The 23,589-nt window shown below is 38.5% G+C and overlaps 1 protein-coding gene across 1 annotated transcript; it reads left to right on the top strand.

The window, feature by feature from the left end:
• Positions 1–1,681: 1,681 nt before the first annotated feature.
• Positions 1,682–14,153, top strand: KBTBD8 (kelch repeat and BTB domain containing 8). Its single transcript, XM_004738324.3, has 4 exons — positions 1,682–1,806; positions 2,389–2,599; positions 6,356–7,470; positions 10,771–14,153. Exons 1-4 carry the CDS (start codon positions 1,791–1,793, stop codon positions 11,232–11,234), a joined length of 1,806 nt encoding a protein of 601 aa, XP_004738381.1. The 5' UTR covers positions 1,682–1,790; the 3' UTR covers positions 11,235–14,153.
• Positions 14,154–23,589: the final 9,436 nt, after the last annotated feature.

Here is a 23,589-nt window from a genome sequence, read left to right as displayed (position 1 = left end):
TTTGCTAAATCCCTAATAATTGATGTCCTTTTTATCAAGATGTTGACATGTTGAAGATGTTAATCTTCAACATGGTGAGTGAAGAAACCTCTACCATTTTCATAACTTAGAAAACAATAACATTGAGATCATAAAAATGGTAATTTAAGGTTCTGAGTAACAGAGGTTAAATCAATTTTATCCATGCAGAGCTGTGCAGACACGGTTTACAGATCGACACAGTGTATATCAATGCTTATATATCCCAAGCCCAAGGAAACACCAATTCGTGTTAACTGGAATGGAATTATAGTGTTCTGAGCTCTAAAGTTTTCAGTGGAGCTAGGAGAGCTGGATTGTTTTTCATTATTCTCTATCTTTTTTTTCAATCACAACTTAAATTCCAATCCTTTATCCAGAAGCTCACCTGTTTGATCTTTTCAGTGTTAGAAAAGCTATGCGTCGAGACTAACTATATCTTTACTAAAAATTCCTTCCCATTCACTGATAATACTTCCATTTCAAAGGTCTGCAAATAGCATTCCCAATGTTAGCTCCTCTGTGCCTTCCATTAATTTTTTAAAATATTAAGTATCTCTAATGTGCCAGACACCCTGTTACATGCTCGAGATACAAAACAAGGAAATCAAAACCTGCCCACAGTAAAAATTTCTGCTTTCCTTCCAAAAGCTGGCAGCCTATGAGGCCGATGGGACAGTGATTCTTATTCACAGGGTCCAGGTGAAGGACCTCAGTGCTCAAGCATGAAAAGGTCTTATCTAAGTTCACATTTTGATGAAGGAAAAACACCCGGGCTTCAGTAACGATGCCTGGCTCGGGCTCAGGGCACCCTCGAATAAGTCTTCCCAAGGAATCTCAGACTTAATTATCTTAGCTCCTCGAATTCCCAGGCGCAAAAAGGAAAGCATCCTGACTCTCCCTACGCTGTTCAAGCGCTCTTAAAAGTGGAACAGGTGTTCTCCGGGTGTTCGGGGAGAAGCAAGGCACGAGTGGGAGTGGAAGATCCGGAGCCGCCGTTGCAACCAGACCCAATTCATCTGCAGAAGCCAGAGCACTCGGCCAAGGCGCTGCAATTTCAACTGGGTGTCACAGGTGACTCATCAGAGATGGCTAGCCTTTGAGCCTCCTGATATTTTACTTCAGGGTGGAGCGTCAGATTTCCTTCGCATTTTTGGACAACAGCCCTCTTGTCCATTTCCAAATTTTTCTGGTTCCAACAGCCCTCACGCAGAGTCCGCTTTCCTACCGGAAGCTAGTCCCTGGCGAGAGGTTTAGGGAGTGAAGAACAAGGTAAAAAATAAATAAATAAATAAATAAATAAATAAATAAATAAATAAATAAAAAAAAATAAATAAAGAGCCGCGTCCCTGGAGAGAGGCCTAAAATGGGGAAATTCGCACTTCAAGAGCTTTCCCTACCCCAGCCCCTCAGAATGACAGCTCTCCTCGGCCAGAAGACTACCTCTCCCGGCAGGCACTGCGCGCCCCACGGACACAGGCTGGCGAATTCCCAGCTCTCCACCTTCGCCATAACCAGCCAATAAGAATCACCGGCGTGGGCCTCCGCCCTACTCGGACCACGCGGGAGCGGGGGCAATAAAACTACATTTCCCGAAACGCTTTGCGCACCTCATGGCCAATCGGAACACGGAACTCGGAGGCTAGGGGCGGAGCCGGATGCAGAGGCCACCCCATTGGCCAGGTGAAGCTTAGAAGAGCCGGAACCCGGGAGCCAGAGAAGCGAAATGACATTTCCTCTTTAAATAGCTGGAGCCGGGGCCCCGTCGAGAAATGGCCGCGTCGGCAGGTGGGTGTAGTGGTGGCTGGGGAGGTGTGTTGCGGGAGAGGTGGGCCGAGGTCCAGGCTCAGGCTGCGAGCTGAGGAGGTGGCGATGAAGAGCCGGAGAGAAGGATGGGGAGGTGGAGAGGGATGAGGGGAGGGAGGATGGATGGCGTGGAGGGCGGTGGGCGGTCCGGCCGGGCAGCGATGGGGAGGCCGGGTACCCGCCACCACTTCGACCAGTGCAGGAGGCGGTTGAGGGGGCACTGGCGGGCCGCCATCCGTGGAGCTTCCCTCGTGCGGCTTCTGCCCTCGCTCTCGGCTGGGACGTTCTGGCTCCCGGCGGAGTCGCCGCAGACACCGCGCCGGCTCTGCCTGCACAGTCCCTCCGCGAGCACGGGATACGGGTTCGCCGGGCTCCCGGAGGAGCAGGCTGGTGTTTGAACTTGCAGCGCAGCCCTCGCTCTCGCCCCAGATCTCAGCCCGCCGTCCCATTTGGTCGTGTATATGTACAAAGATGTATTTTTGTAGGCGGGGGGCTGGGGGCGGGGGGGAGCGTGAACGCCGTAACGGGCTCCGAACTTCTTGTGGCTGTACGTTTTTCTCCTAGATTTAAGTAAGTCTTCCCCAACACCGAATGGGATTCCATCTTCAGACACAGCCCACGATGCCATGGACCCCTTCCATGCGTGCAGTATTCTTAAGCAACTTAAAACAATGTACGATGAAGGACAGTTGACAGACATTGTAGTGGAAGTGGATCACGGGAAAACATTTTCCTGTCATAGAAACGTTCTTGCTGCGATCAGCCCCTACTTCAGGTATGGTGATGGTAGAAACTTCTGTTTGATGTCCTCACCGGGTTCCCTTTATTCCTCAGTGTTGCCCACTTAATTACAAAACGCAGGTGAGACAATTAAATGAAACCAATGAGTTTGTTTCCTGAAAATAAATAGCAGGCCCTATTTTACTGAGCCCTTGTTTTTGACTTGACAGATTCTTCTAGAATTCGGGTCTTTGGTTTTTAAGTTAGTGAGTATGTTTTTGTTTGTCTCAGGTGCATAATTACAAAATCTAGACTTGCGCTCCTCCTTGTTTTAAATTAAATAGAATTTAAAATTCAGTTTCTTGGGCAAAGTAACCATATTCCAAGTGCTCAGTAGCCACATGTAGGTAGTGGCTGACAATCGCAACACCGAGATGTAGAGTATTTCCATCACTGGAAGTTTTAGTGGATGGTGCTGATTTAGAATTTGTTCCAAAAACTTATCCTTGGGGCGTAGTGCTCTGGTGTATGTAACTCTTGGAATTTAAAACATAATAGGGCATTCTTTTGAAAACAAATTACCATTTAGTAGATTGTTTTAATGCTATGGGGGGTCAAAGCAATGAAATAAAAATGAATGAATATCTTAGGCTCCAGACTAAAGATTATTTCCATGATTTCCAGAAGTGTTTTTAAGTTTTCCTTTTCATTCCATTCTTCTTTGTGTATCAAAACGTTAGAACTGTAAAATTTCAAAACTGGGGTTTAACAAAGATTTTCATACTTTGAGAAGAGATCACTGATAAAAAAAAAAAAAGACAATTTCTGCTTGAGTTTAACTTTTGTTTTTAAAGTGCTCACTTTTTTTAAGCATTTCACTGTTCAGAAATGGTGCCTGAATGGCAGTGAGATAATCTCAACTATGCTCTAAAGGTATTTTTGTTTTATTTTGTTTTTCCCTTTGAAGGTGCTTACCTTTATAGGGCATATATCAGTGTAATGTTCCAGACAGTAGTTTCTGGTTCCTCTTTCTCAGAATACTGGGTTAAATATAGTCCCTTCAGTCTGATGCTTATGATGTAACCATTTAGACTTGCCTAGGGATAGGTCATTGGACTGTTAAGTATTAACCATCAGAAGGGAGTGAGGTGGAAGGAAAAAAAGAAGAAACTCCTATACACAGAAGGTATGAAGTTTGGCCTGGTAATGGAAGCTACTGGTGGGATTCGATTATCCAGACTACCCATTAGATATGGTTAGTTCAGCTGTGCATTTAAATATATGTAATAACTACTACTACCAACTTCTGGGCTAAGCTTACTTTACATATATTGCTTTATATATCTTTACCATCCTGTCTCTGCACAGTTATTCCGATTTCACATGTGAAAAACTGAGGTTTGGGGAAGTTAAATGACCTGCCTAAATCATCTAACTACTTCCTAAGTGGTAGAGGCTGGGTTTGATTCCAGAGTCAGGCTTCTTAGTCACTATTATGACTTTTAATGAACAAGAGTAGGTCCCCTCTAAAGTTGCCTTTGAGAAATTTCTATTGTATATTAGATTTGAATAGTTTTTAAAAAATTGAAACTTGAAAGTGAAAATGTCTGTATCTTACTGAAGTTTTATATTCTAGCTTGTAATTAAAATTAGTTTGAAGACTTAGACAAATCACTTTAAAAGAAGTATGCTACAGTAGATTTTCTTAATTACAAGAAATTAAGGAAAATGCTTGGAAAACTTTCTAAGCATAAGATGCATGAATTCAGATGAAGGTATTTGGCTAGAAAACTCAAGGCTTAGGTTCTTATCTCTTGCTAGAGAAGTTTCTTGGCTCTGGTGCTGCTCCTTATGTGAGATCTAGGAAGACATACTTAATAGTTTCGAAGTCTTGCATCACTGGTGGAAAAAAAATAAAAATAGCTTGAAATCTGGCATGGCTGCTTCATGATCCCAGTGACTTGTCAGAATTAAAATCTGCATGATTATTGGATACTTTCTGCTGCTCAGGATTTTGTGTGAGGAAGGGTTCCATCTTTACGTAACATTTACAGATAGATCCTGTTAGAACAGAGAACCATCAAGTGTCACAGTGCTCCTGTGTGTGAGGCCAGCCTATTCAAGTCAGTAGAGTTCCCATGATAAAGGGGTAGGTGGTAATGTTCTCCTTTGGGAGTTAATCTTTTCCTAATGAAGGGCTTTATTTTTCTTTTTAATTGGTAGCTGTATAGCTAAGTTTTTCAGCACCTGAAATGGAAAACCAGCTTATACATTGGGAGATCTAGTTTTCAATCATGAAAAAAAGCCTATGTGATATTAAGCTTAAAATTTATGTTGTAGAAGATAAAGTAGGCCTCAAAGATGGTTCATCCAGGCAAACAAGCTTTATCATTGTACCCATGTATATCCCCAGTGTTTCTTATTGTATTTTAAAATTAACAGTATATCCCCAGTGTTTCTCATTGTATTTTAAAATTAACAGTTTAAGGATTTTTTTTTTTTTTAAATAATCTAACACTTGAAAATGAGAGGGGTCTGTCTGCGTAAACAACTTTATCACCAATGTTAGGTCAGTTTCTTCAATAGACATGTACTAAGCACCCTAGGGGCAAACAACCCTTTTCCCCAAAGGCTTTTTAAAAGAATTTTGAGTTGATTTTTGTATTTAATTTTAAGAGCAGCCTAGAAAGAAGCCTTAAAGGAGGAAGGGGAAAGACAAATGATGTATGTAAATGACTAATACTAAAATATAGAGCCAGGCTTTTGGCTACTTAATGTTTGGCCAAGAAAAGTCCCCAAAATGCACAGATATTTTAAATTAGAGATAAATAAATAAATAAATAAATAAACAAACAAATTTGCTTTCAAAGGCAAAAGCTTGGGATTTTTCAAAACCATTGTATCCAAAGCATCAGTTAATTCTTAAATTCTTTTTAGAAGTATGCATTCTGTTAACCTGGTATAATCTTTACCTATATTCAGATATACATAGGTAAAATATGGTAGCTTTGAGAAAACTGAGTATATTTCATTAAGCAAAGGTTTTCAAAATGTCTAAGAGAAAGTGAAGTAAAGTTCTTTATATTCCTTATAACGATTACGGAAGCATTCAGAAGATAATAGTTTTAAAAGGAAGGATAGTTTCAAAGGGAATATAGTTTTATTTTAAAGGGAATATAGTTTAAAGGGAAAATAGTTTTAAAAGGAAGTAGAGAACAAGAACTTCTGAAGAACATTTTGTTTTTCTGAGATGAGATTTTTAAAGATAGATTTCAGGGACGAGTTGCCTTGTACACTTCCATTGGGACATGAAGAGTTCAATCAGACAGTCTGTAATGCTAATATATCATTTTGACACCTTATAGGTATTGTTAAATTTTCTGATTGGTCTGGTGAGTTAATATCTCAAGTCCTTAAGGCAACTTGACCAGACTCCTGGATAGGGGCTCCAAGGAAAATAAGGTGTCCTGCCTATAGAACTCTGTGTCTGAAACTAATGATGTACTATCTGTTGGCTAATTGAATTTAAACAAACAAACAAACAAAAAAAAAAAAAAAGAAAAGAAAAGAAAGGAAAAAGAAAAAAAAAAGTGGACTGGCCCTGAGAATAGAATTTTTGAGATTAGTCAGATTAAATCCTTACTCTAGATTATCAGCTTTTACCCCCATTCAGAATATCAGGAAACACACTAAAATATTTTCAGTCTCCAAGGTTATCTTTGTGGTAAGGTAACTGTATACTTTGAAAAATTTGTCACAATAATTTTTATTTGGAGTGCATATATACTATTAACCATTCTTTTGTTCCTAGATCCATGTTCACTAGCGGCCTTACAGAAAGTACTCAAAAAGAAGTTCGAATAGTTGGTGTTGAAGCTGAATCAATGGATTTAGTGTTGAACTATGCCTACACCTCCAGAGTGGTTCTGACAGAGGCCAATGTTCAAGCCTTGTTCACTGCAGCTAGCATCTTCCAGATTCCTTCCATCCAAGACCAATGTGCTAAGTACATGATCAGTCATTTGGACCCACAGAATTCTATTGGGGTCTTCATCTTTGCTGATCATTATGGTCATCAGGAACTCGGAGATCGATCAAAAGAATACATTCGTAAAAAGTTTCTGTGTGTTACCAAAGAACAAGAGTTTCTCCAGTTGACAAAAGACCAACTGATAAGTATCCTAGACAGTGATGATTTAAACGTAGACCGAGAAGAGCATGTTTATGAAAGCATCGTAAGGTGGTTTGAACATGAACAGAATGAAAGAGAAGTGCACCTTCCAGAAATTTTTGCCAAATGCATACGATTTCCTCTGATGGAAGAGGCCTTTATAGAGAAAATTCCACCTCAGTTTGCACAGGCTATAGCCAAAAGCTATGTAGAAAAGGGCCCATCCAATACTAATGGCTGCACACAGAGACTTGGAATGACTGCATCCGAAATGATCATTTGCTTTGATGCTGCCCACAAACACTCAGGAAAGAAGCAAACAGTGCCTTGTCTAGATATAGTCACAGGAAGAGTGTTTAAACTATGCAAACCACCAAATGATCTAAGAGAAGTTGGGATTCTTGTATCACCAGATAATGATATTTACATTGCAGGAGGGTACCGGCCCAGCAGCAGCGAGGTCTCCATCGACCATAAGGCAGAAAATGATTTCTGGATGTATGACCATTCCACCAATAGGTGGCTTTCCAAACCCCCCTTGCTGCGAGCCAGAATAGGCTGCAAACTGGTGTATTGCTGTGGTAAGATGTATGCAATAGGAGGTCGTGTTTATGAAGGTGACGGGAGAAACTCACTAAAATCCGTGGAGTGCTACGACAGCAGAGAGAATTGCTGGACGAGCGTTTGCGCAATGCCTGTTGCAATGGAGTTTCATAACGCTGTGGAGTACAAAGAGAAGATCTATGTTTTACAGGGTAGGTGCCTACTGGTTTATTCTCCAGGAGAGGGGAGTAGGTCAAATGTCCTTTACGTACTTACGCTAAAACAGATGTTTGTTCTTAACTGAGGACTCCTCCTGCTTTCTTATCCTAAACTGTTTGTTGTGAGTATTTTCTTTTCTTTCTTTTTTTTTTTTTTTTTGCAAGTCTGTTCTTTAAAGGAATTATAAAGGCAGTGAACTTTGGAATCAAAAAAGGGATCTCTAAGATACTAAAATGATTCTGTGAGTTTTTTATGTTCTTACTGTGTTTTGACATCATGGGGGATAAGTATTTTGAAAACATAATTTAGTGAATACCTGTTCAGCATTTTGGAGAGACTTTCAGAGCCATTTTTGACTCTAAGCTTGATTCAGGACTGTTTTACTCTTTAATAATACATAATCAAGAGATGTTGTAGCAGCTACTTCTTATGGAACTTGATTAGTTTAAAAGAGAAAAAGAACGAAGAATTTTGTGATAAGCCTTATGATTTCAAAGGTTAGGGAACTTAATTATAAAGAGTTTGAAATTATAGTCTTTTTTTTTTTTTAAGATTTTATTTATTTATTTGACAGACAGAGATCACAAGTAGGCAGAGAGAGAGGGAAGCAGGCTCCCTGCTGAGCAGAGAGCCTGATGTGGGGCTCGATCCCAGGACCCTGGGATCATGACCTGAGCTGAAGGCATAATGCTGAGCCACCCAGGTGCCCTTGAAATGATAGTCTTTAGATTTTAATTTCACTGCAGCGTATGATGCCTTCCATAATATGTTTTCAAGTTTTTTCACTGAAAAGCTTTGAGGTATTACCTTTTTCTTTACATTTGCTTTATAAGAGGGACTATCTAATATACTTAGCTTTATTATTTTATTTTTTTTAAAGGTTTTATTTATTTATTTGACAGAGACAGAGACAAGCAGGGGGAGTGGGAGAGGGAGAAGCAGGCTTCCCATTGAGCAGGGAGCCTGATGCAGGGCTCAATCCCAGGACCCCAGGATCATGACCTGAGCCGAAGGCAGAGGCTTAACCCACTGAGCCACCCGGGCGCCCCTAATATACTTAGTTTTAAGAAAATTGTTTTGTTTAAACTATTGAAGGCTAGTATTCTGGCGAAGATCATGTAGTAGGAGTAGAAAGAAGGACTAAGTAAGTATAAATAAGATATTTGATCCAAGGTTCTAATTAGTGATAGCAAATTTTTCTTTTAAAGATTTTATTTATTTACTTGACAGAAGGAGAGAGAGAGAGAGCAAGAGAGAGAATAAAACCAAGAAGAGAGCGAGAGGGAGAAACAGGCACGATCCCAGGACCCTGGGATCATGACCTGAGCTGAAGGCAGAGGCTTAACGACTGAGCCACCCAGGCACCCCTCTCATCTGGGTTTCTTAATTGCTTATATATGTTTTCCTCACACTATTACTTTAATAAAACAAGAAAAAAAGGGGTGACTCCTGCAGAAATAACGATTTTTTAGCTTTTATACCATTTAAAAGAATATGTTCTTCGCTCTCATCTTTTATTTGACTAGAAATGCCTGAACACATTTGTTTAAATTTCAATATCAAGTTAATTCTCCAAAAGGAGTATCACTATCTAGTACCTTATTTTTGTTAAATAGAAGAATGGACATGATTAGGTTTGTTGGTCTTGCCGAATAATGGAATATAAGCCTGGATGTATAACCTGTCCGATATGGTTGGATAAGTTATATCATTCCATATGATGATGCTTTGCTATATATATTTTGTTCTTGCTGGCTGACCATTTAATAGAATTAATTAAAAGACTTTCAGTTGGAAGGTAAAGGTTATGTATTAATGTGAATACTAAAACAAAGTAACAAGGAATTAACAGAATCTCAGGACTGGAAATAAATATTGCTTAATCCGAGGTTATATTTTATATAAGAGGAATCTGAGGCTCTGAAAGTTTTCTTAATGACCTATCTGGTTTAAGTTATTAAGGGGACTGTAGATTTTAAAAATTAACTTTTTTTGTGAGTCATCTTTTTATAAGAAATTCATTGAGAGGTAGTACCTGTTAGAAACTTTTATTTTCTATTGCCTTTTTAAGAATCCTGTTAAAAGTCAATGAGGGGGGACACCTGGGTGGCTCAGTTGATAGGGCATCTGCCTCAGGGTCCTGGGATCGAGTCCCACATCGAGCCCCACACTGGGCTTCCTGCTTGGTGGGGAGCCTGCTTCTCCCTCTCCTTCCCTCTCGTTCTCTCTCTTTCTCTATCTCTGTCTCTTTCTCTCTCTCAGATAAATACATAAAATGTTAAAAAAAAAAAAGTAAATGAGGGAAGGTGATGTGCAACTAAAAGCTGGCGGTTTAACAAGCTCTTCTTCTAAGAAGAATTCAAATTACAATGTCACTATTACTAAGTAGGCAGTTCAATTTGTAGTTAAGGGTAAATCTAGTTCAAAACAATTTTGAAGGGGAAGCTCAGTTTAGAAGTAGGTATTTCTAATCTAAACAAAGCCTCTTTATATAAATAAAGTTGATGTAAATAGTTAGAGGCTTATACTGTACTGTATGTGGCTACTGGAGTATCGATCGAGATTTTTAAATGAAGGATTTTATACAATGTTATAACTAGCAAAATTCTTGTAAATCTTCACTGGTTTAATTCTTTTGGACATTTTTATATTGGCAGTCTGACTCAGCACCCCCTTTTATCATCAAAATAGAGTTGAAAGTGACCCGAAGTCAACTCCATGAACTGTGTGTTTTCTATCATATTAAAGCCACCTTTTCTCCTCTTACATTTGTCTTTGCATTATAGCAGCACCAAAGTAAACATATTAATGGCCCATAGAAGTCAATCTGAACAATTCCATGTGCTATCTTCTAACTAAATAATTAGCACATAAATGTGGAGTGGCTTATTCATGATGAAGCTGTGTACATACTCTGGTCTTACTGGCTAACCATTAGTGATAATGCTTTTTTAGAGCTGGCTTAAAATATATTTTCTAAAATAGACACATGTATAGGATAAATGAAGCCAAGCTCTCAACTATTATTTTGCCTTAAAGCTAAGGTAACTCCTTGTATCTACCTCTTACAAATCCCCCAATTCAGGCTAACTATAATACTTTGTGTTATGTTCTGCCATGGAATGAAGACATTTTAAGCTATTATACTATAGAATGTATCTTTGGAGATTATACAAGAAATAGTTTAGAAATTGAAGTATTTGGAAAATTACACTTTTCAACATAAAACCAAAAACAGACATGTAAATATATATATTCTTTTTTTTCTTTTTCTTTTCTTCCTTTTTTTTTAGGAGAATTTTTCCTCTTCTATGAGCCTCAAAAAGACTACTGGGGTTTTTTAACCCCCATGACTGTGCCTAGAATCCAGGGCTTAGCAGCTGTATACAAGGACTCTATCTACTACATAGCTGGAACCTGTGGAAATCATCAACGTATGTTTACTGTAGAAGCCTATGATATTGAACTAAATAAATGGACTCGGAAGAAGGACTTTCCATGTGATGAGTCCATAAATCCATACCTTAAACTGGTACTTTTTCAGAATAAACTACATTTATTTGTTCGAGCTACTCAAGTGACCGTTGAAGAACATGTCTTCAGAACCAGCAGGAAAAATTCCCTTTACCAATATGATGACATCACTGACCAATGGATGAAAGTGTACGAGACTCCAGACAGGCTCTGGGACCTTGGCCGGCATTTTGAATGTGCTGTTGCTAAACTCTATCCTCAGTGTCTTCAGAAAGTACTTTAATGAGTAGCAGGCCTTAGTGAGCTCACTGGCATCTTGTGCTTGGGGAAACTTCATCTTTTAATGATACAAGAAGTGCTGTCAGTATTTAAGAAGCTGAGAGAGTTTGAACATGGCAGTGGGTGCTCTTAAAGATTATGGCATAGGGAGGGATTTCTTTTCATCCTTGTGATGTTTTCATTTCATTAAGCAAAAGGTAACAAAGTGCAATTATCAGCATTTTTTTTTTCTGGTATAAAAGTAATCATTTTCATTCTAAAATTTTGTGATAGTTCATCACTGAGATACCAGATGAATCAACAACTATGCACTCTTAGAAGAGCAGTTAGGATATTATGGTTAGAGACACCCGAACTAGTTTGATGTGACTTTTTATTTTAAATACGGGTAAAAATTTGAGGCAATATCACTAGGACTTTAGCTGTGACCTCTCCAACACAGAGAAGCACTAACTTAGATCCTCATTCTATATATATATATATATATATATATATATATATATACACATATATGTATATATATGTATATGTATACATACAGATCTACATATGTGTGTATATATATATATATTTGTGTACTGTTTTCAAGTGTACTGAGATTTAAGTGTGTTTTTAGTGTAGGTTGAAGGAAAACAAATCTGTCTGAGAAAGAGCTTTTAGTCCGATTGTTTCATATTTCCCATGTAACTTTAAGTTAAGCTAAAGTTTTAAAGTCGCAGTTTTTTTTTTTTTTCTGTTGATAACTTTTTCAAGTGCTCACACTGACTCATTATTTACAAATCCCGAAAAGGGCTTAAATTCATAGGTGGCTGGTGCTAGTCTAAGTGAATTCATGTGTCTAGCTAGATAAGTTTAAATTGTCTGAGCCTGTGCTTACCTTTTCAAGTTGGTATGCTGGTTTCGTGGCATAGTACTTTACCTGTTGAACTCCTGTGACTTCACAAGATTCTCCGCTTAAATGACAGCAAGATCTCGAACTGGACTCGGTTTTAGAATAATGAGAACATGACACTCAGTTTGCACTAACACGGGCCTTTTTGTTGCCCTGCCTCCTTCCCATCCTCCCCCCACCCCTTCATTATCGGTACAGTGAAAGGGAACTTATTTCTCTTCTGCACAGAGCATAATGTGAAGTTTTATACCTGCTTTTACAATTTTGTTTTCTAAAAACCTAAAACTCCTGCAGTGGTCTAATTTAATGGCTTTTAAGTTACATATGACCATTAAAACCTCATTTTTTTTGTTTGTTTTTTTTTTCATTTTTGCACTTAACAGATTGTATATTTTTACGTTGAAAACCTTGTTCTAGCTGAAGGTGATTGAGAGGGAAAGAGCGAGTGAGTAGAACCATAGCATTGTAGGTAGTAAATCACTTTTCATACTGAATGGATGAATTTCTAACAATCAGTTAGTAATAGTAACATAAAGGACAAACCAACTCATTTGTAATACCCAAGGCAGATATTTGCATTAGTAACTTGTTTTTTACTATGCCTAGAATAATTGATAAAGGATATGGGGATAGCCCAGAGTCTGTCCTCAAGTAGAACATTTTGATTCTGTTAAAGAAAACAAACTGGCATGGTTTGTATTAAAAACTCTTGCACAAATTGTAATGTGATACTGTGAAACAAATTTAAAACATTGCCTCTTTGCATCACATACCTCGTTTTTCAGAAACTTTCCAAACTGCTTGTCCTTGACCTCTACAAGTAAGGAACGTTTTCTGAAGCAGAATTTAAAGTGGACAGCATTTATAGAATTAACATTTTAAAATCTAGTCTTAGGAAGTTGGACATGTGGTTTCTTATTGGCCTTGATAGTATGTCTATAATCTCTTTCTAAACTTTGTCAACCACCTTTATTCTCTCTAGTTTTTCTTTATCTACATGCTGTTGTGGGCTTTTGCTGTGAGTGCTTTGAAGCATCTTTCCAGTGTTGCATTGCTAAGGGGAGGAGAAAACTAACTAACTTTTGCAAGAGATGTTCATGTAATTTACTTTTGAAAGCTTTGTTGAATATCTGAGATTTCCTGCCGCTTTTTGACAATCTTCTGTATTTATTTAGAAAAATGTGTTACTTGAAAACATGACATAGAACAATGAGTTAACAATTTACATGTGCCGTGTGATCTATAGGAATACAATATACTGTGGCTAATTCTGCAGATTTTTTTCTGTTCATCTGCACAACAGTTGATCCTTTGCTATATAATCATTTATATTGGGGGTGTGATCTAAGTATAGCGTGTCAAAACCAATGTTTAGAATTTGCTATGGGAGTAGAGTATATATTGAATTTTGTACAAAGAAATATTTGTTTAAATTATATAACTGGGATATTTTGCCACTTTTAAAATGATTTCAGAAGAGGTCCTAGAGAGCTAAGATTAGTAATTTGTGTGGGTATATATGTTTAGATATTTAAGGTACGTTTGCATAGTATGATGAGAATATAAGTAAAAGGCACAATGGGGACTACAGAATTAAAATATAGGCTAACATATGCCAGTCCCACTTGAACTTTGTTTTTGCATTTGAAGAATGTATGTAGCACTTTCCTATATATTTTTTACACATTGAAAACTGGACTTGTTATAACTACGTTATAGGAAAGTAGAAACTGTATTCTTTATTTCCCATCCTCATTTTCTGTTAACCTACAAAGTTGATGCTTACGCATCAGCCTGATTTCACTGGTGCATGAGGAGAAGTGGGTGCGCTCTGCAAGGAATCAGATTCCCTATGTGAAGCAGTTTCAAATGGCATTTAATGTTCAGTGCTCAGGTATGGAGTAAGTACTGTAGTCCTTTGGGGGCAAATGTGTAGATGTTTTTAAACATTTTGCCATAATTGCACAATTTTTTGCATTTTTACCTGATGGCATTGTTTCTTATAATAAAATCTTTTCTCATTAAAAACTTCCACTGTTGTAACATGACCTTTGACTAGTGAGTTCCACAGAATTAAAAACTGGTGAAAAACGTGAAATACCTTCTGTCTTAGTGGAATGGAATGAGATTTTAATCTGTCAAATATTTGGCCTGTGGTACAAAATGATTATAGTTATATAATCATTAACTATATAATGGTTAATATCACCTTACATAATGCTCTTTAAGTTCTAAAGCAAGCTTGCTTATATCAGTAATTCCTTTGTTCACTTTGCTTTGGTCTAAACTTTTGTTACTCCACTCCTCGCTTTCAGATCACATCCAGTCTGTCCGAAATTCCTCTCCCCTCTTCCTTCAAAACATACCTAGACTCGGACCACATACCACTGTGCACCAATATCACCACAGTCTAAAGTAGCCTGCCTTGACTGGTCCTAATTTATTCTGTTCTCCACTCAGTAGCCAGAATGATCTTGTTAAAACACAAGTTAGATGACATCCTTCTTCTGCTCAAACCCCTCTGGGAGATGACTTCTCATCTCCTCTGGTATGAGATCCAGATGCCTTCCTTACACGACCTACACCTCACAACCCCACCTCTTGGACCTTGCCTACCATTCTGCCAGCTCACTCTGTGCCAGCTGCACGGACTGCTGTTCCTGAAGCATGCAAACCCTTCCAACATCACTGCTTTTGTCTTTGGTCTGTCTTTTGCCAAGGAAGTCCTAGTAGCTCACTTACTTTACTGGAGCCTTGATTAAAATTCCAGAGAGGACTTCCCTGCTCACCTTATGGAAAACAGAACACTCCCCTTCCAACTCCACTCTTACACACACCACCTATTTTTCACCTATCTTCCCCTATTGGAATGTAAGCTCCCACAAGGCAAGGGATTTGCTGTATTCATTATGCACCCCGGATCCGAGCCTAGCATACACTAGGCACTCAATAAATGTTCGTAAAAAAGAAATGAATTTTCTCTTGAATCTTACGAAACCCTGAGAGGTGGTAGGACCTGTAGAATCAACTGTTTTATCAGATAGGAAACAAAGATGAAGTCCATTGCTGAAGGTCATCTAACTAATAAGGGGCTCATCTGGGATTAGAACAAAGATTTCCACTCTCACCATAGTCTAGTTCCTACATGCGCCATTATTTCCAAACAAAACCGATAGAAAAAGGTAAGATGCTTTTCTAAGGCAACACAACTACTCCCCAACAGTATTACCTAAATTGGAAATTTTACTGTGATTGATTCTCAGCAAGGGAAGAGATGAGGTAGGAAAATACCTTTCCTTTGTCACCCCACCTGGATACCCCGTCTTTATATCCTTCTGCTAGCATACTACTGTTATGATTTCTGTCCCTCAAATACGGTGAAGAAAAAACAAGAAGAAAAGACTTGTGAAATACTGATTTAGAGTACTGTGATTTGGGTTCTTAAAATGACTTGCCATTTTAAAATTTTGGTTGTATGCCTCTGTTTTTTATTGAAAAATGATTTGGAAATACAGAATTTAAAAGTGAACTTGTGTCTCTAACTCTTCAGAGCAATGCTGTAAATAACATCTGCTAAGTCTTTTTGCAGTGGAATTTGGCATTTTATTTAATGGATTTAAGTGAGGAGAAGAGTGTATCTTCCCCTCATTTTGTGCTTCTAAGATATACTAAAACTTCTTGACTTAGAAGTTCAGGTGGTTTTCAATAGTAAATGTGAAGAGGTGCCATTAACCACTAACAGTTCTAGTAAGTATCAAGTTGATGAGTCTTTAATGCTTGTTCTTCACACTTCATTTTGACTACCTGCATCTCTCTGATAGAAGATCCCAGAACCTAGAAAGTTGGGTACCTGGCACAAGGATCTGCTGGTCTTCCTTTCTCTTTTGGTAACTGGCTTTAACCCACAAACCGTGTGAATACATAAGGAAGCTACTCTACATGTTGGGACAGGTGAATCAATATGGCTGTCATTTCAAAGAAAGGGAAAATTACAGTCAGAGAGTAAACATTTAGAGGTTTAAACTGCTATGCCATAAAGGCAAAATCTTAATCCATTAGAGTGTGAAGTGTATTATGTCTGCTGAGGAGAGCACAGTCCAGTATGACTAGGTAACCATGACACAATATTTACTTTCACTTCTTTTAAACTGTATATATATATATATGAACTGTATATATATATTTTTTAAAGATTTTACTTTTGAGAGACAAAGCAGTGGAGGGGCTAGGCTGATGATAGGGAAGATCAGAGGGAGAGGGACAAGGAGATTCCACGCTGAGTGCTAAATCTGATGGAGGGCTTGATCCCCCGACCCTGAGATCATGACCTGAGCCAAAACCAAGAGTTGGACCCTCAACCGACTGAGCCACCCAGGCATCCCACAATCATATATTTTAAAACCTTAAAATGGCACAAAATATGCAATAAACATCTCACTAGCCACCCCCCTTTATTATTCAGACTTTCTTGCTCAAGAACCCTGCTACCAGGTTTTTGGGATCATTGAGATGCTAATCCATGGTTCCCACTACTTTTTCCACTATGCATCAGCCTCTAGTGGGGAACTTTCCTGAACGTAGCCCAGATCAATTCCATGATTCATTCGGAATACTGTTATTTTACTTTTCCTCAGTTACCTCGCCCTTCTTTACTATAACCATACTTCCCTGACAAACCCCAACCCTGAATGATCCCAGCTATGAGCCTTCTCTCTGCCTGGCCCTGAGTGGCAGAAATACCCCATGGTCAAGTGGAGAGACTATAAAATGATATATACCTCCCATGGGTTCTCAACATGGTGTGGCAATTGTTGCCTTTTCTCCAACTGCTGTATTTTTTTTTTTAAATCCCTCTCTGTTCTTAGGTCTTTTAAGTTTCTTCATGATATTTCGAAAAGACAGAAGTCATTATATAGGCTCTCCCCGATCTCCCCGCCATCTACTGAATTTTCTCTGCTCTTTCCCTGAACAGAGGAGGAAGGGTACTGTTTTACCTGTGGTTGCTTGCGCTCCAGCTCCCACACACTCAGCCCTCAAGGCCTAGGTTCCTTTATCATTCCCTCTCCCGAATCATCTAACATTCCCTCTTGCTTGGCTCAATTTATTAGTACAAAATTAAATTCCACAAATGAGTGAAATCATACGGTATTTGCTTTCTCTGACTGACTTATTTCACTAAGCATAATACCCTCTAGTTCCATCCATGTTGTTGCAAATAGCAACATGGTTGATGGCTCAGTAATCTGTATGTGTGTGTGTATATATATATATATATCACATCTTCTTTATCCATTCTTTAGTCAAATGACATTTGGGCTTTTTCCATTGTTTCGCTATTGTTGACAATGCTCCATAAACATAAACATTGGGGAGCCGGTATCCCTTTGAATCTGCATTTTTGTATCCTTGGAGTAAATACCTGGTAGTGCAATTGCTGGGTCATAGGGTAGTACAATTTTTTTTTTTTCTAACATTTTGAAGAACCTCCATACTGTTCTACACAGTGGCTGCATAAGTTTGCATTCTCACCAAGAGCACAAGATGGTTCCCCTTTCTCTGCATTCCCACCAACACCTGTTGTATCTTGTGTTATTAATTTTAGTAATTCTGACAGGTGTGTGGTGGTATCTCACAGTGGTTTTGATTTGTATTTCCCTGATGAGGAATGATGTTGAGCATCTTTTCACGTGTCTGTTAGCCATCTGTATTTGGGCACCGTGTTTTGAAAATTCTTTCACTGGCCTCTTATTTATCCTGCTTTACTGGTTCCTTCACTCCCTGGGTCCTCTTCTCCTTTCTCTTTCTATTTTGTCTCTTCTAAATCTCATGTATTTCTAGGTATTAAATGCCATTTGCATACTGATGACTTCCAAATTTGTATTTTCAAACAATACTTCTATTCTTGGTTCTAGATTCACATCGGACTGCCTACTAGATAGCTCTTCTTGGGTTGGTAGAGACATCTCATTTCTGTCATTCCCTGCATCCACTCAAGCCATCAAACAGGTCCGGAAAGCTCTACCCACAAAATGCAATTTATATCTGTCTGCTCCTCTCCATTTTCACTACTTTCACCTATATTAAAGCCAGTCTTCCTCTGCAGCAACAGTACCACAACAATTCCTACTTGAACTTATATTCACATTCTCAGTAATACATCCCTAGTACGAGAGCCAGAGTGATCTTAACAGATGGTATTATGTTTTCTGCCAACTGTAGAACATAGCAATTGCTTTCCATCAGATGCTACATAAATGGCTCCTTGCTTGCTTCTCCAACCTTACCCAGTATCACTGGCCCCCTTCCCTTGCTACCCATTCTGTAGCTGTGGCAGACCTTGTAGGTGGTCCTCCCATATACCCTTGCATATTGACCTTTATGGCTTCCAATTGCAACTACTTGCAATTCTTGCTAGCTCCTGGACCTCGCTTGGTCCACTATCATGCAGGCTGGAAGTGCCAGAGAGTTAACACCCCTGAGGACTAGACTTCAGCCAATTCCTGATGAGACTTACTTGATAAAATCCTAGCTTCTTTCTACAGGCGGGATAAGTGAGGCATGTTCTACACTGTCCCTCAGTGTTCCCCAGTATAAATGAATCCTAGCAGCCCATAATAGTAACCTGCATGATAACCACTCCTTCCCTGATTTCCTTTCCTACCCTCCTCCCAATGGCTCTTGGGACATCCCACCTCCCCTCAATGAATTTCTGGCACTCAAATCCTTGTATCAACACTCAAATCTTTGCTCAGGATTGGTTTCTGCAAAAGCCGAACCTGAGACTTTTTCAATTCCTCAGAGGTCCTCCCTACATAATGAACTTTGTTCATGCTGTTTCCTGTACTTAGAAATTTCTTCTCTTCACCTGTTCTTTGTATGACCATTTCATTCTCATCTTTCAGGTCTCAACGAAATCTTCCCTGATAATCCTAGCAAAAATAAATGGCTGATCATGCTTGCTCACACCAGCCAAAGTGGTTTCCTTCCCTTAACTTCTTGTTTCTGTGTCCTCACTAAGCAGTCAGTTCCATGAGGCCATGGACCAGGTCTATTTGCTATGCAATGGGTCCCCAGTACCTGGAAATGTGTTGAGCACATAATGGACTTTTTAAAAAAATAACTGTTTAATTTCAAAATAATTTTAATTTATAGAAAATTTGCAAAGATGGTGCAACGAGTTCCTTTATTCCTCACACCCAGGTTCTTCTATCATTCACATCTTTCTTAATGAGCCAATGTTGGTTCCTTATTATTAACTAAATGCTATACTTTCAGAAATCTTTAGTTTTTATGTAATGTCCTATTTATGTCTCAAGATCCCACCCAAAATGCATTTAGTTGTCATTCTCCATAGGCTCCTCTTTGCTCTGACAGTATCTCACACTTCCTTGTTTTTGACGACTTTGACTGTTTTGACACGTGCTCACTGGTCAGATGTTTCATAGAATGTCCCTCAGTTGGCATTTGTTTGATGTTTTTCTTATTTTTAGACAGCAGTTTTGTATTTTGGGGAGGAATTTTCCACAGGGGGAAAAAAATACCATTCTATCATCATCTTTTTTTTTTTTAATATTTTATTTATTTATTTGACAGAAAGAGATCAGAAGCAGGCAGAGAGGTAGGCAGAGAGAGAGAGAGAAGGAAGCAGGCTCCCGGCTGAGCAGAGAGCCCGACGCAGGGCTGGATCGCAGGACCCTGAGATCACGACCCGAGCCAAAGGCAGCTGCTTCACCCACTGAGCCACCCAGGTGCCCCCCATTCTATCATCATCTTAAAGGTATATACTCTCAATCTGATTTAGTGCTGTTGATATCAACCTCCATCACCTGGCTGGGATAGTGTTTGTCCGGTTTCTCCACTGTGGAGTGGAGACCATTCCACACTATACCCTTTGGAAGGAAGTCACTATGTGTAACCCACACTTAAGGAGTGAAGTGTCACACCCCAATGCATAGGGGTAGGCATCTACATAAATTATTTAGGACTTTTCTGCACAGATTTGTTTCTTATCCCTAATCTATTTATCCAATGACTTCTATCAGTATGGACTCGTGAATATTTATTTTATACTTTGGATTATAATCCACTACTTCTTTATTTTATGGCTCAAACTGTTCAACTTTGGCCACTGAGCACTCTTTAACAGGTGCCTGTGTGCACCTCTGACATATTCCCATCAATGTGAATAGTTCTTTTTTTTTCTTTTTTCTTTAATTGGGAGGACAGTTTTCACATCTGACCCTACAAGACGCTCCAGGCTCACCTGGTATATTTCCTTCCCCAGCCCTAAAATCAGCCATTTTCCCAAGAATCTCTAGTTGTTCTTATTAGATATCTGCACATTGGGTGGGCTTACTGGTACTGGGATGTCATTGTTTCTAGAACTTCTCAGCTGACTAGATAAGGAAGTAAGTATATGTAAGTACTTTAACCTGGCTTCCATCACCCACCATCCATTTACTTACTTGTTCAATTCTACTATACACATATAGTGCTGTCAGAATTGTTAACCTGCCCTCCTGTGGGGAGTCACTTTATCGATTACAATACAGTGCTAATGTACAAGCCCTTTGCCTTTAAACTTACAGACTCCACTCATTTCCCGAGTTATTCAGGTCAGTACCTTGCATCTAGTTTAGCAAGGTGGTTTTATACATTTTAAATAATTTATATGATAATATTTTTCTTCTTTAGCCTGTGAAATGGTGGATTATATTAATTGATTTTCAAATGCTGAACTAGCTTTATATACCTGGAATAAATCCCACTTGACTATGATGCATTTTTTATACATTGTTGGATTTGATTTGCTTATATTTTATTGAGAATTTTTGCATTTATGCTAATGAGAAATATCAGTCAGTAGTTTTCCTTTCTTATAATGTCTTTATGTTGGTTTAAGATTAGGGTAATGCTGGTGTCTTAGTAAGAATTAGGCAGTTTTTCCTTTTATTCCATTTTCTGGAAGAGGTCATGAAAATTTTAGTATCATTTCTACCTTAAATGTATGGCAGAATTTATAGGTACAACCATCTGGACTTGATGCTTCATTTTTGTAAAAAAGGTATTAATTACTAACTCAATTTCTTTAATAGCTATAGAGCTCTTACCTATTAGAGTTATTTTAAATTCTCACTCAGATAATTCCAAAATCTCTGACATATCTAAGTTTTGTTCTGATGCATGATTTTTCTCTTTAGAAGTTACCTTTTTCTTTTCTTTTTTTTGCATTTTAGCACATCATAATTATTCACTGAAAGTGAGACATGATGAATCAGGTAATAAGAACAAAGATAAAAGAACTTTAGTGTGAGGATTTATGTTTATTTGGCTAGGAGCTGGGCTTTGTTAAGTGATTGCTCTACTTGTGGGGTCAGAGACATCAAATTGTTCTAGCACCCTTGTTTCTCTCCCCTCTTAACTTTGGTCTTCTCTAAGTACTTCCACTCAGAGAGTCTGTATCTGGCAGCTCTTTCAGCTCTAATGAATCCACTCTTTTTATACGGAAGCTTGTTGGTGTAGTTGTATGCTATGGGAGAAGGAGAGTGATATAAAGTCTTCCATTTAAATCTGGGTCTTCGAGTGGGCTTGTGTCACAGTGCTGTGACCTTCACGGGTGTTTTTCCTATAGTACAGCTTTTTATTTTGCCTTGCACCATCCACCCATCCCCATTGTAGCATTCCCCCCATCTGTTTCCTTAAAGCTCTGCCCCCCACTGACTGTGTAGATTCCTTTTTCCCTTAGGTGAGACAGGAATGCCAACTCTTCCTCCAGCTTTTATCAAGCTCTGTCAAAGTAGGCCTTTGCGATGGAAAAGGCTCTGGGTCTGGTTCACAGTATATACCCCTCCTTTCTTGCTGGAGCCATTAGAGGATCTTTCTCAAATCTCTGCCAAGAGACTTTGGTGGGAAGATTATAGGTAAAGCCCACAGAAGTGTAGGGGCCCCCCTGAGACGACAGTTCTGACTTCTTCGCTTTCATGCTAGTCCACTCACAGCCTCCAGTAATTCATCAGAATTACCATTTAAGTGTTCTTAATAATGTATGGCTCTTGGGACTTTTGGGCAGGTAAGCAAATGTTGATTTGCTGTCTGGATTCAGCTGTACTCCAGATCTCAGGGTGACTGTTTGCCCTGCAAACAATTTCTCTGGTGGGTCCAACAAATCACCGATTCTCAGTTTGAACAGCTTTATCTTGTAAGGTTTGTAGTGACAGCTTCCGAGCTCTGGACATTCTAGTGCTGAATCTGCAGTCAAATGCTCTACCACTGAGCTATACCCCCTCTAGTGCTGAATCTGGAAGTCCTTATTATAAGCTTCTAATATCTACCTGTTGACTGAATGTGTTATTCTTCCTACATCAATATTTTATGCCATCTTTTATATGTATGATATATTTCACAATAAAAGATAAGTGAAAAAGTTACTCTCACTTGGTAAAACCTGGTCATACACTTAATCCTATTTAGGTATCTTTTGTTTATTATTTACATTATAAACAGGGAATTATTTAACATATAGTTCCAGGAATGATGACTCTAGAGTACCTAATAACCCAGTTTTCTACGACCAAGTTAAAATGATGTGATATAATTCAATTAAAATCATCAATCTATTTTGAGATTTTTAAAATCAAATACAATGAAAACTAATTCAACATTGCAATGTAATCATTTTAAATTATCCTTATCGTGTTTATAGAGAACATTTTCTATTGATTAGTTCGCTACAAATAAATAAGATTTAATAGATCCTTTTCTTCCTTTTTTTCCTTCTCCACAGATACATGCCCAACTGTATGATTTGGTGGAAAACAAACTACACATAGATATGTACAAATAGAAAATGTTAATATGTTTCCTAAGTATTTTTTATTGCTCTAGTGAACAGGAATTATAGCGTTCTTGGTGAATATGAGCAGATTTCTTAACCTCTCAGAGTTTCAGTTTTCCTATATATAAACTAGGGTTAATAATATAATCCACCTTATAGACCTTTTGTGAGGATCGAGTAAGCATGGAGAACACTTACCACAGTGCCTGGCACATAATGAATGCTCTATAAATATTTGCTGTTGTTAGTATTAGTAATAATTCTAGTCTTTTGGATATACTTAAAACATGGCCTCAGTAGAACAAGATTTTCTTAACAGCTAATAGGACAGATATGCTAAATAGAGGGGAAGCCATTTGCACTCTTGTTAATGACATTGTACCCATAATCCCCATGTGAAAGCAATTGTCACAGTTTTCTGGTCACACAGTTCTCACTTTCCTTTCTGTACCGTGCATTTCCGAAGGATTGAAATAATCTTTAAAGCAAGCTTGTAACCTCTCTCTGCAAAATAAAAATAAGGTTTTTTTGTTGTTGTTTTTTGTTTTTAAGACCTGTCCTTTGGGTTTATCTTGTCCTCTGTTGTCACTTAGAGATAAGGATCTAATAGAGTTTGGGTCACACCGTTCAGTG

Source organism: Mustela putorius, unplaced genomic scaffold (assembly GCF_011764305.1).
Source record: "Mustela putorius furo isolate JIRA1106 unplaced genomic scaffold, ASM1176430v1.1 tig00000095_pilon_pilon_pilon, whole genome shotgun sequence".
NCBI lineage: Eukaryota > Metazoa > Chordata > Mammalia > Carnivora > Mustelidae > Mustela > Mustela putorius.
This window is presented reverse-complemented; position numbering and strand designations above follow the sequence as displayed.